At 50.8% G+C, this 13,848-nt stretch overlaps 1 protein-coding gene across 1 annotated transcript in view; it reads left to right on the top strand.

Annotated features, from left to right (window-relative positions):
* Nucleotides 1-2,014: 2,014 nt before the first annotated feature.
* Nucleotides 2,015-13,848, top strand: part of Cd9 (CD9 molecule) — a 37,259-nt gene continuing 25,425 nt past the window's right edge. Inside the window, exon 1 of the mRNA XM_059256908.1 lies at nucleotides 2,015-2,217. Within this exon, the coding sequence (XP_059112891.1) occupies nucleotides 2,152-2,217 (66 nt within the window). The 5' untranslated portion in view covers nucleotides 2,015-2,151. The remainder of the gene's footprint in view (nucleotides 2,218-13,848) is intronic.

The raw sequence follows: 13,848 nt of genomic DNA, 5'->3' as shown, positions 1-13,848 counted from the left end.
AAGATGAGCTAAGACCTAAGGAAGTTTAGGACAAGTGAAGCCAGCCTTTAGAGATCTGGCTCCAGCTCAGACTCCCCCTCTGGCTCCCACCTTGTCTGCTCAGCAGGTTTTTAGGTCCCAATGCCCCTCCTACCTTTCCATTTGTCCTAAACACTTCACATCTAACAGATCTCTGTACTGCCCCCCCCCCAGCTCATCCTTCATCTCCCTCCACTACTAGCCTTCATCTTACCTAACTGCGCTTCCTCAACCGCACCCAGATTTTCTGTCCAATGCCCCAAAGTTTTAAAACAGGGACCGGAGCTACAAGCAATGGTCCTTAGCCTCACAGAGCTTGCAGCCTGCCCTCTGGCCCCGTCCGTGCACGGACAGGGCTCCACCTGGAACCCCTGAGGTTCATCCACTCACCCTCACTCTGAGGACAGAGTCCTCACAGGTTCTCTCCCTGACACCATGGGAGCCCCAGCCCCAGCGTGGCCAGGCTTCCCTAACTGCAGCTCTTTCTTTGGGATAGTTGGGATACTCATCCTAAAACGGAAAATCAAGGGTCTCTCCTCAGAGTTCTCGGAGACCCCTAAATTGAACACCCCACCCCTCCAGACTCCTGCCTCTCTCCCTCCCCCAGCTCCTAAACCGCTTCAGAGAAGAAAGAGGATAGAATCAGCTGCTTTCAACTCATGCCCCCAGTGAAGTACCTTTCTAAAGTAGACTGTAGGAAAAAAAAAAATCTTTGTAAGTGGATCGATTAATGAAACCAGTCCACTGATAAATAACGAAACGAGAGCTGTGCTATGCTGACAGAGGCTGGTTTTGCTACGTGAAAAATTGTCTTGTTTTGTTTTTTGTTTTTGGAGACAGGGTCTCACGTAGCCCAGATTGGCCTCCAACGCACTGCGTAACCCTGGTGAAATTTTAACTCACATTCTTTCTGCTTCTTGGTATTTTCTGATGTTTCTGTAATGAGTATGGTTTACTTTTGCAATAAAGAGCTCTAAGGGAACTTCCTGCAGGGGCGAGGGAGGGAATGCTGCAAAGGATGTTAAGACGGACCTCCCCACCCAACCAGAAGAATTAAGAAAGAATGTAAAGAGCCACGGAGCCCCAAGCCTGAAACAACCAGCACTAGCAATGCTGAGGCAGGAGGATCCAGGGTTGAGGATAGCCTGAACTACATAAGCAATTCCAGGTCAGCAGGGCTACACCGCTAGACCCTACCTCAGAAATAATGAAATTGCCGGGCACGATGGCACACGCCTATAAGTTTGAAGCCAGCCTGGTTTACACAGCGAGTTCCAAGCCAGACGGAGCTACATCGTAAGACTCTGTCTCAAAATAATAATAAGTTTAAATGTAAATAAAAGACAAAACACAACAGAATTTCCACAGGTAAAGGAGGCAGGGGCAGCCAGCCACACACCACCTGCAGACTGCGAGGTGGGTCAGAGTAAGGGTGTGGCACCAGGTGCGGCAGGTAATGTGAGGAGTAAATACAGGATTTCAACTAGACTAAGTCTGTGAATGAAGAAAATTTTTGAATGCTCAGATCGGCACCTGAAGCATTCTAGCGGCCACAGTGCCCAAATAAGTCTGTTCAGTCCGGAAAGGTTTACAAGGTGGTGTTGGAGAGAAAGCAAACCAGGCAAACGGGCCGGCAGACTTGCCGCGGGAATCTGAAAAGGTCCTTTAGAGCAAATGACCCTCGGAGGTCTTCCAAAGTAAACTCTTAGGCGCAGCGCCCGGAATGAAGCGGAAAGGCGAGGCCTATACTTTACTCCCGGGCAAAAGTAGCCGGGTCTGGAGGTCTGGAAAAACCCTAAGACGGTGGGAAGGAGGACGATGAAAGGAAAGAGGGTCTCAGAAACGCCGCCCGCAAGAGCAGGGCGCAGGGCGGGCTCCGCACTGCAGTGGAGCGGAGTCCCAGAACCTGGGCCTGGGGAGTGGACGAGGCATGGGCGGGGCAGGTGGGCCGGGGGCGGGGTCGGCATCCCTCGGCACATGCGCATCGCAGCTGGCCGGTCGCCGTAAGGAGTGGCACTTTTTAAAAGTGGAGCCGTAGGCCAGCCCCCAGCCTCAGCGCGTCTCGGTCCGTTGCCGTGTCTCTTCTGTCCCAGCCGTGCGTGCCTCTTGTCCCACGCAAGTCCAGTTTGCACCATGCCGGTCAAAGGGGGTAGCAAGTGCATCAAATACTTGCTCTTCGGATTTAACTTCATCTTCTGGGTGAGTGAGAGGCGACTGTCGCGCGCTCGTCTCCGAGGCCACCTGTTTTCGAGCTCGGGACGACGTCCGGGGCCGTGGGTGGCCGGGTGGCCGGGAGCTCCGGGGAGCTGGTACTGGGCGCGCCAGGCGGACTCGGGCCGAGAAGAGAAAGGCGCGGCGGCTGCCAGCTGGCCGCGGGCGGGACGGGCAGGTGGGCGGGAGAAGCGGGGGTCCTGGTGGCCCGGGCTGTGCACTCCGCTCCTGGGTCCCTCTGCCGCCGAAGATTTGAGATGGGGTCTGTGTCCGCTGCCACACGGATCACCCCCCGATTGCTAGAGGGGAAGGTGGAAGGGAGGAGCGGAACATCCCTTTTCGATTGACTCGAGGGCCTTCCTAGCCCGTAAGGCTCCGGGCGAGCAGGGCAGTGAGTGTCTCCCACCTCGGTGATCCCACAGTGGCAAAGGGGCTCCCACGAGGGGCTCCTGGCACCCTCACTCTGGAGAGGAAGCGGGTGGGGGAAGTCGTCTCTGCACCTGGAGGACGGACTTTCTGTGTTCACAGTCTGGGCTCTCGGTCCCCGTGAGAACGTCCATGCCTCCAAGCTACCTGAAAGACTAGATTGTCCTGATTCTTTTTCAAGAGCGATAACTATCTTGGCTGGAGAGAACTCTGGGAGAGTTAGGGAGAGGAGGGAGGGGAAGGTGCCTCTTGGCGCCTCTAGGTGGGATAAGTCGGGTGTTTCTGCATTTCTCGGGTAATGAGGTCCTGCGGACTAGAAGCCTCACCCTCCTAGAACTATCCAGGCGGGGCCGCCAGGAATGGCCGTTCACCTGGAGAAGACGGGGGTGGGGGTGGGAGGAACTCTAGTAGACACTCCCTACCTCTCGGCATTTGGAAGTCTGGGAAAAGCAGCAGAGTGTCCGCTTTCTAAGGGACAGCAGCAAGAAAGTACAAGGACGACCCTTGTGTCCTACTTCTGAGAGGGCACACCTCTTACACACCAGTGGACATCATTTGATCCCAGGCAAGCAGGAAAGGGTTTGGCCAGGCAACCCCTGTGCCACCCTCAAGAGTGATGACGGTAGAAACTAGTTATGTGCCACCAGAGACTTTTAACTTAAAAAAAAAAAGTGCACTATTCCCTTGGAGCTGGCAGCTGGGATGCCTACATGTCCTCCAGCCGATGTAACACTCTGCAGGGCTGCTTGGAAATGTTCTGCAGCCTACTGAGACTGCCCTGGGTTTCCAGGAGTCACCACACCCATACAACTTAAGAGGATGTCACAGGGGCTTTCCCTCCTGGTGTTTCCCCAGCTCTGAAGACAGGCAGGCCAGCTCTCAGGCTTGGCTTGCCCACTCATCTGATGGAGTAGCACAAAACAAAGTCTACAGACAGCTGGCCCCACCCAACCCCGCCCTGTCCTTTGGGGAGTTTTCCTCACCCTACCCTCGGGCGGTCTCTCCCCTGCCTGTCTGTTGGTTTAGTCCTCAGCTGTCTGCCTAGTCCGGGTGAAAGTTTGGGGCGAGGGCGAGCCACACAGTGCCACAGCGTGTCTGCATCCCCCATCTGCACCCATGGCGTATGCAAGGGGCCGAGGGGAGGTGCCCATGGCCACCCTGTGTCTACGCAGTCTGTTGCCTGCTGGTCTGCAATCTGTCCAGCTTGTCTCCCGCCTGCCTCTCTATTCCTATCCAGAGCTCCCTGCCCCAGCTGGTTGACCGGTGCCTCCTGGAACAGAACAGTCTCCTTCTGGAAGGATTTGGTTTTAGGGCTGGGAACGGCCTTAGAGATTATGCACCAACTGTAGGTGCCAGCCCCCCTGTTCACAGTGGGAAACAAGAGTGCCAAGGGCAGTGTTGCCCAAGTTTGCAAGCTGAGCTACTACTACATCCCCTGACCCCTCGTTTTCTCTCTTTCCTCTTCTACCTCTCTTTCCATGTGTGTATGGGAAGGGGACAATTTCCTAAGTTAATTATTGTTACCTGTCCTACCCTGGGGTCTAATAGGGACAAAGCCCCCGTCCTGTTACAGTCTCTGTAAAGGGTTTACAGTCTGCAAAGATCTCACCTAGCCCCATGATATAACCAAAGAAGGAAGCATATTTCCCCATTTTACCTATCGATGACCCGAAATCTAGTCCATGAAAAGTTAAGTGACATACCCAGGGTCAAGAAACAGGATATTATCAAGTGAGGTACCCAGCTGGGTTTGGCTATTGATTGGGTGGGAGTAGAAGCAGGTGAGATGAAGCTCCTCAAAATATCCTTTATGACAGGCTGTGATCTCAGGGGACTGCTGGGATTATTATGATGTCACCACTTCACTCTCTTGAGGCCAGTGATTTGTGAACTTGACATTTGGAACCCGATATGGTCTGGAAAGCAGGGGCCACCTTTGTGTGCAGAGGATGCCGAAGGGATGAGTGGCAGGGATCCAAAGAAGCCAGCCTCAGTTTCGTGGGACAGTGGAGGAGAAGGAGGACCAGGAAAAGGGACTGTGCCTCTCTCCTAAGCCTGAGCGTGGTGTCCCCTGTGGGTTGCTCAGTGACAGCTGAGCCTTCCCAGCCTGCCCTCCTGACACTGGATGTCTGATGCCCACAACCACGCCAGCAATCAGTCTGTTTTTCCAATATCTTTGGAGCCAAACCTCCCTCCTCAGCCTCTTTTGGTTATTCCTGAGTTTCCCTCAGACCTCATGTCTGTCCCTTCCCTCCCTCTAAAAAAGAAAGAGTTGGGGAGAGGGGGGGAGGGAGAGAGAGAGGATTGAGAAGGAAAACCTCTTTCTAGTGTCTAGATGACAGATGATAGAGGTGTTTCAGGCTGTAATGTGGTGACCAGCCTTGGGCCAGGCCAGGAATGTGCCTTTTTCATTAGTTTTTGCTTGTGTCTTTGGGGTCTTGCTCTGCCGCCAGGTTGGCCTTGGTCCTCTTGCCTCTGTCTGATCTCTCCCCAACCCTCCCATCCGCCCAGATCCTGAGCCTGCACAGTGAGGACTTCCTATCCTCCTTGGCCTAGGCAAAGGTAGGGTCAGATGGGCCCTACTGAGAGTCAGACCCTGCTTCCCCTCTGCCCGCCTCGACACTATTCCTGTCCCTTGCCCGTCCTAAAGAATGGAAATGGCAGAGGGGCTGTCCTCTTCCTCCAGAGATAGTCTTGGTCATCTCTGGAGGTCGTGGCAGCTGCTTAGAAACATAGGCAGAGAGCTGGACGGGGGCTCAGAGCCTGACTGAGTGCAGCTTTGTCCCCAGATTACTTTGAAACTACGGGGAGTAGTTTCTGTAGATCACTTTTCTGATCCACACTAAAGTTTCCTCAGTGCAAAATCCATGAGCTGCTGCAAATGATCTCAAAGGTCTGTTCAAGTTCAGCCTGTAGAACAACAACAACAACCACACACACACACACACACACACACACACACACACACACACACACACACACGCCCCGCTACTGCATACACAGTCCTCCTACCTCACCCCTGCCACCCACCCCATACACCATCCTCCCCACCTCACCTCTGGCTGGGCGTCAGGAAATCTCTGCAGATTTCCACCAACACTGAGGATTGTTCCCTTGACCTTGACCTGGGCGTACAAACCCGTTTCTTGAATCTTTTTGTTCCTTTCATCTTCCCTCACTCTAGGGGGGCGGTCTCCTTATCTTCAGGTTCTGTTGTGAGTACTCCACTGCCTTGGCCTTTTGTGGTCATAGGCTGTAGTGGTCCAAGCGTGGACCTGGATTCAGCATCCCCATCCATCCCCTGAGTGTATGCTGGGCATTCATCAGAGGTCTGGCAGTGGGTGCAGGTCAGCTTCCAACCTGTAGCTGTTGTGCCTCGATAGTAGATCCCTGGGTAAGTGTGGATGTTTAGACCACAGATTGGCCCACACTCCCACGTGGCTCGGCCTTCCATCTTTTCCACATCTCCCTGCCATCCGAGCCAGCCTCCTTCTCCAAAGCAAAACACTGACTCCATTTTGTGTGTTGCCACACATCCGACTCAGGGAGGAAGGGACACCCGCTCCTGAAAATAAAGGCGCAGAGCCTCTAGGGGGGCCTAAGGCATCCGGGCAGGGCATGCTGGGGTGCGTGGCTGTGCCGAAAGCCCCTCCCCACCCAGCTCGATGCCTCCCCGAAGTTGTTTGACTTGGATGTTGGACTGAACTGTTGCATAAAATGGCTTCCCACAGAGCGCCTGGGCTGGAGCGACACTGCCCTGCTTGTACTGGAGCTGGCAGGTTGGGGAGAGGGTGAGCTGAGGCCAAGTGTCTGCTCGGCGATGGAAAACTAGGACCTGGCCCCTGCCTGCGTCTTTGGTTTCTCCCCCACCCCAGCCATAGTTACCAACAACCAAGATCAGGAATCTGGATCTCTGGGTGGTGGTGAGAATTGGATTCATGTGCACACACTCACACTCGCTCTCACACACACCCACACTCCTCTCTCACAGACTCTGCCCCTGTTTTCAAAGTGCCGGTGGCAACATTCCAGAGCTTGCTATGGATCCAGAGAAGCCGTGGCTGCTGGCTGCCGGTTACTGGTTACTCCCCAAATTTGGACAGGCTTTGATCTGCAGCCTTATAGGAGTGGATCTGGGGTGGCTGGTCAGTGCTAACTCCCCAAAATGAGCCTTGCCTGGCTTCTGCATTCCCAAATTGCCGTTCTCGGCCCTCCCTTTGGGAAGTGTGTTGGACATGAACCTTTAATCTTACACATAGGCCTGTGTATCCTGGGGTGGTTCTGTCTGGTTTTTTTGGTTCAATTCATTTTTTATAAGGAGATGTGGCCTCTGAAATTGGTCACCACACAGTTTGGGACCTAAAAATACCTTGGATTTACGTGGGGGGGGGGGGGACATCTTTTCTTTGGTAGCACACAGAGGTAGATAGATGGCTTCTGCCTGGATATTCCTGGTTTGGGGGGCTGGGCAGGGGGCTCAGATCTGCATCCCTGTTGCTGCCTTGTTTGTTCTGGATAAACCCATGTGGCATTGAGAAAAGAAATGACCTTGTGACTTCTGAGTTCCTCCCTTGTCCCGGTTGGGTCAGAAGGATTCTTCCGTCTCTGGTGCTGGGAACTGAACCGGCAGCCTCATGCATGAGAGGGCAAGCATTCTGCCCTTGAGCTGCAGCGCCCCCCCCCCCCCCCAGCCCTCAAAGTTTTGGGGTTTGTTTTTGCTTTCCAGTCAAAGCCTTGCAGAAATGCATTTTACTTTTTACACACAGAAGAGCAACAAGCTCTTCGTTTCAAATGTGGGAAAATCTCCCTGACCCTGAACTACCATCAGAAGAACTGTATCTCAACTAAAGAAATTCAAGATTCATTTTCTTTAAAAAAGGCCAGTTTTAGTATTTTTTTTATATGATTTTTGTATTTTGGAGGTCTGACTGCTCATCACCTGGCTTCTCCATGCTGTGGAAAAAGTCAGGCTGGTCCAAGGATATTTTCATTTTCCGTCAAGTGGTGGCATGCAGCTGTGGAAAGTAACATCCTGTCCCCAGATGAGACAATTTTATAAAAATTATATCCATCCGGGTAATTTCCTACCCCATCCACCCAAGAAAATACTTAGTCATGGATTACTTCGGGGAGCGGTTTGTTTCTTTGGGGTTTTGTTTTTGTGGAAAGTTTTTTGTTTTGTTTTTTGAGACGGGGTCACTCTGTGTAGTCCAGTCTGGACTCTGAACTCAGTAGATTCTCCTGCCTCTGCCTCTACCTCCCAAGTGCTGGGATTAAAGGCGTGGGCCAACTCCACTCCCGGCTAAATTTTTAATAAGTACTGTGTGTATGTTATTGTAGACTTCCAGGTCATAACCTTTTTAGGGATTCCCATGAAATTAGTAGGACTTTCTTCCAAGGGGAAAAATGTTACACATGGTTTGTTTTTCTTTTTTTTTTGTCATGGAGGCCCATGAACCTGAGATCATGGATGGCCCCCATATTGATTTGTTTCTCTTGGTTTCCAGGTTTCTGCTATATCCTGAATTCCATGTTTCCAACATAAGTGACTTCCTGGAATCGGATGGGAGAATAATAGAGGGTATTTAAAAGTGATATTAGAAACCCTAAGTTTAGCTGGGCGTGGTGGTGCATGACTTTGATCCCAGCGGAGGAGGGGGGCCCAGGTGGATCTCTGAGTTCAAGGCCAGCCTAGTCTACATAGGACAACCAGAACTACTTAATGAGACCCCACCTCAAAAATCAATAAATAAGGAAAAAGCTGAAATGACTAAGGTAATGCCATCTTGTTCTGAATCCGTTTGGAGTTTGCTTAGACAGTTCCCAGCCCTCCACCCTCCTCCGCACATCAGTCACATCTGCCTTGGCAACACATTTGAGATTTCTATGACTTTGACGATGGTGCAGATGTATTAACCAAAATAATTGGCAAATTATGTCTACAATACCTATTGTGCTCTGCTGTGAATGAACATTTCAAGGTTACTCTGACGATCATAAAACTGGGTTTTACCTTTTATAATGCTGTGTCCCTGAACTTAGACACCAAGAGACTTTCCAGAGGCTCAAGTCTGCTCTTGGTCTGGCCATCAATAAAAAAAAAGATTTAAAACTTTCAATTGGCTTAATCAGCATGGTTTTCAATAACTATCTCATGTGTATCTCTACAAAAACAAAAGAACAAAAAATAAATTGTAAGTTCGGGACTGGTTCTGTGGGGCTGGGGAGATAGCTCAGTGGTTAAGAGCACCTGCTGCTCTTGCATCGGACTGAAGTTTGGTTCCCAGCACCCACATGGTGTCTCACAACTGTCTATAACTGCACTTCCTAGGGATCCCGTACCTCCTTCTGATCTCCGAGGGCACCAGGTGTGCTCCTGCTGCACATACATACCTGCAGGCATGATAGCCATACACATAAAATAAAATCAATCTCTTTTTAAAACTTTTTTTTTCTTCTTGAGACAAGGTTTCTCTGTGTAACAGTCCTGGCTGTCCTGGAACTCACTCTGTAGACCAGGCTGGCCTCGGCCTCTACCTTCCAAGTGCTGGGACTAAAGGCATGCGCCAGCACCGCCCGGCTTCTTTTTAAAACTTTTAAAGACTGAGGATATAGCATGCTGAGTCCCCAGTATCAAAAAGAAGAGAGGAGGAGTGGAACCCTGAACTCCAGGGACAATCCAGGGCTGTCTGAGCTGCAGAGCCTTCTCCCCACCCATCTTCATTGCTGAAAAGATGACTGGACACTAGCCTAATTTATCTAGTCCACACAAGGAATCCACCTTCAGAAGCTTTCAGGCAGGTGTTGCTCATTGGTGATCCCTCTTCCTACCCCATGGAGCTTGGGAGACCCAGCTCAGCCTTATCTCCTCCTCTCCTCTGGGGACTTCCAGAAAGGCAGGATGTCTTGTTGGACAGGGGTAGGACTGGGTCTCCAGAGAGTTAACAAGCCACCTGAATGACAGGAACAGACAAAACAGTCTAGCTTGGAAACTGCCCGTATTAATTGGATTGTAAGGAAGGCTCTGTGGTTTGGGGACTGATGACTTGGAGACGTGTCAACAGCCTGGGTGCTGAGTCCTTCTCACACAGTGCACACAATGAGCACTGTGCAGAGGCACAGAAGTGGCCTTCACAGCGAGCGACCCAATGCCCATCGGGGGTCCTGTGAACACTACTCAACCCAGAGAAGGCTAGTGGCTGACCCACCTCCAGACAGCTTCTCAGCGTCAGAAGGCAGCCCCTGTTCACTCACACATGCCCCGGTTTGAACTGCCAGTATGTCCAGATCAGAAACAACACAGCCCTGTGTGCCTCACTGGAGCTGTCCTAGACTTGGGCTAAAAATACCAGAAAGTAAATTGAACCACTTTATTAAAGTCAAACCGATTTCTGCAGTATTCTAATTTCCATCTCTTTCCCACCTACAGTGCGTCTAGAGTATGATGAGTGACGGGGTGGCTTTATTAAAGTGAGTGAAAAGATCGGCAAAGCCATGAGTAGTTGTGAGCTCATGAGTGGGTAACTTTTCCAGTGGTTAGAGGTTTAGGTATTGGGGTGCATGTCACTTCTAAGTGAGCACTGGCAGGGGGCCGGTTTGCACAGACACCACCACGTATTCGCACCCCAGCTCTGATGGGTGTTTTCATTCCGGGGAACCGCCACTGCTAGTCCTAAAGAGGAATGTGCACCCCAGAATTGGGCCCTCCCCACTAAGGCGGCTTCCTACTGCCGCTTTACAATTTGAGTACTACCACTTTTATGATGCCCCAAGCGTCCATCTATTACCCTCCCACTCCAACGTGAGTGGTGTATTGTGTTTGAAACTATGTGGCCCAGGCTGACCCAGAATGCTCTGTGTAGACACTACTGGCCTCAAACTCCCAATAATTCCCCAAAGCTGGAATTGTGGGTGCTCCACACCTGGCAACACTCAAATGTTAAAGACCTCCTTGACCATCCTGGGACAGTCTTGTGTACTCTGCTTTCCACTAATCAAATTGTGACTCTGGGTCTAAGGCACATAACCTTTACGTGACCCGGAAAAATTGTTGCAAGCAGAAATTAGATTATTTTCCAGTGCTGGGGGTGGAGAGCCCTTAGTCCTTTGTAATGGGAAGCTGACATCATCCTCATGCCACAGTTGCCTCTAGGACCCTACGATGTATCTTCAGAGCTGGTGTTATTGCATTGCTCCAGACGGTGGGCAGAGTCTCCGGGTTGGAGCTCAGAAGTCAGCTTTCCAAGAGATAAGGAAATGGACTGCCCTGGCAGCCCTGGCCGGTGGAGGCAGTGGGCAGTGAGTGGGCAGCTGCAGTGGAAGGAAAGCTAAGCTTAGAAGGGGCACCGAATCGTTCAGGACTCTGCTTCCCAGAGCCCTGCTCGCATGGACAAAGCTCGGGGGCCAGCAGCCAGGGGAAGGAAGCCTGGATTCTGCTTAGCCTGTCCATTGGCAGCTTACCGAGGAAGGCCAGGCTCAGAAGCACCTCAAGCCAGACACAACAGTTCTGGGACTGGGAATGTAACTTCAGAGTCCCTGGATTCGGTTCCCGATATGGGGGTAGAAGAGATACAGTTTGACAAAATGATTTCGAATACGCACTTTGCAATCGGAATCGAGTTCAATACTTTATTTGTGATATTATTTTAGAGAAGTAACTCAACTTCTACGGCCCAGTTTTCCTATATCGAAAGAAGGGAAGCCGGGTGGTGGCGGCGCACACCTTTAATCGCAGCACTTGGGAGGCAGAGGCAGGCGGATCTCTGTGAGTTCGAGGCCAGCCTGGGCTACCAAGTGAGTTCCAGGAAAGGCACAAAGCTACACAGAGAAACCCTGTCTCGAAAAATCAAAAAAAAAAAAAAAAAGAAAGAAAGAAAGAAAGAAAAAGAAAGGAAGAAAGAAAGAAGGGAAACGGAGTCTAGATACAGCTCCTTTGATAAAATGCTTACCTACCATGTGTGAAACCCTGGTTTCACCCCCCAACCCCACATAAACGGATCGTGGTGGCCCCAGCCTGATATCTCAGCATCTAGGCGGTGGAGGCAGGCTGCTTAGTGGGCTAGCCTGGGCTGTATGAGATCCTGCTTCTCACACATACATAGAAAGGAGGTCAGTGTTATCTACCCAAAGGCCCACTGTGAAAATAGTTTAAGTGAATTGATTGCCTAGGGGTAGGGTGTAGGTGTGAGGGCAGGTGTGTGGACGCTTGTCATGTAAAATTAAGAGACCTAAAATATGAAGGAAGAGACTGTGCAAAGGTCAAGACGTGATGGGTGAGACACAGAAATTTGGAAAACGTGCCTGCCTTAGCACTCAAACTATGTCACGATGGGAGAGGAGATTCAGCCAAGCAGTGCTGTAAGTGCCCTTGGCCAATGCTGCCACTGCGCATGCTCCGTGGCCCTGTTTGAAAGTTGTGAGAGAAGGGTCACCTAACACCTCTCGGGCCGTCCACGCCAGCCCATCTCTACTTCTTCTGCAAATGGGATGGGAGCTGCTAGTCCACCCAGTAAAATGTGGGGAAGCAGGAGTGTGCGTGTACATCTAATCACCAGACACCTTAGGAGCGAGATGCGCACCATGGAAAACATGTGTGGTGTTCTGGAATCTAAAGCAAAACATCCTCCAACCCCCGTCACCATGTCACATGATCTGGTTAAGGTCAGAATGCCTGCTTTCAGCAGAAAGGGATTATTTGTGAGCTGGCCGGGGGATGCTGTGTGTCTGGTAAGCAGGCAGTGGAAATTTCAACTGAGATGTCTGGTTTTGAAAGAAAGAGGTTAGCCTGGGCCTCAAGCATGCCAAGACAGACTCTGCTACCGAGTGACACCCCCAGCCCAAGGGCTCTGGTTTTTAGATGCCGACTCTGTCTGTAGAAGGGGGGATTTCTTAATTCCTGAACTTGTCCAGACCGAGTCTGCCTCATTATTAGGACGATACCCTGAGAAAACGTTGATGTGGCCCTAGATTCTCTTCCACACCCTAGAGAGGTAAATCCACACATATACACCCTTTCTACCAAGAATGAGATTTCTCTCTCATGCCTGTGTCATACAGGTGACAGAGAGAGTCCACAGCTGAGTCACCTGAACTTGCTGTAGCGTGGGCAAGTTGCTTCAGCTCTCTACTTCTGATTCCTCATCACTGACTGACTGACTGACTGACTGACTGATCCTGACTATGGAAGCCCCTAAGAGCGCCAGAACCCTAAGACAGAGCTCCGGTTAGGTCAGTGTGCAGGCCAACCGTGTTCTCAGGGTGCCAGCCATACAGAAAAGCCTGAGAAGTCAAGGTAACAGGTGACTTCTTTAACTTGTGTATTTCACAATTGGATTTTTTTAGTTGAATTATATGAGTATCATAATTTTTTTTTTCAAAATTTGGCACCTGGGCCAGGTGCCACATGCCTGCAGTAGAATCGAGAGAATTCAGGGTTCACCAGGTGGTGGTGCATGCCTTTCATCCCAGCACTCAGGAGGCAGAGGCAGGTGGATCTCTGTGAGTTCCAGGCTAGTCTGGTCTACAAAGCAAGTTCCAGGACAGCTAGAGATGTTACACAGAGAAACCTTGTCTCGAAAAACCAAAGGTTCAAGGTTCTTATCAACTACATACATAGTGAAATTAAGGCCAGCGAGGGCTACATGAAAAATTGCCTCAAAAAAAAAAAAGAAAAAAAGAAAGACAGACAGACAGAAAGAAAGAAAGAAAGAAAGAAAGAAAGAAAGAAAGAAAGAAAGAAAAGAAAGAAAGAAAAAGAGCAAAAGTTAATAGCCGGGGCCATTTATGAAGCAGAGTAATTGCTGAGGGAGTTGGTTTGTTGAAAGCACAGGCTTCTGTGAGGAGGTGGCAAATTAGTGTCTTAGCCTTGTTTCCCCTGTTTGCATAATGGCGGCGGTAATGCAACACTTAATGCAAAGCTGTTCTCACTTTCCTGGCTCACAGTAAGAGCCCGGGGTTAGGTTAGCTAGCCTTAATGTCAGCAGCCATCTCTGGAGTCACAGCACCGCTTAGCTTGCTATAAATGTTTTGGGGCCTAGAGCCGGTCCCAAACATTTCTCTTCAGCCAGGTCTCCCTCCTCCAGCTGTGGAATCACAGCACAGGGTGGCTCAGAGCTGAAATTAGCTCCAGCCTCCTTCCAGGACATCCTCAGCTCTGTAGCAAGTTAGAGACCAGCCTGGGCTACATGAGACCCT

This window comes from Peromyscus eremicus, chromosome 3 (assembly GCF_949786415.1).
Source record: "Peromyscus eremicus chromosome 3, PerEre_H2_v1, whole genome shotgun sequence".
In the NCBI taxonomy this organism is placed as follows: Eukaryota; Metazoa; Chordata; class Mammalia; order Rodentia; family Cricetidae; genus Peromyscus; species Peromyscus eremicus.
This window is presented reverse-complemented; position numbering and strand designations above follow the sequence as displayed.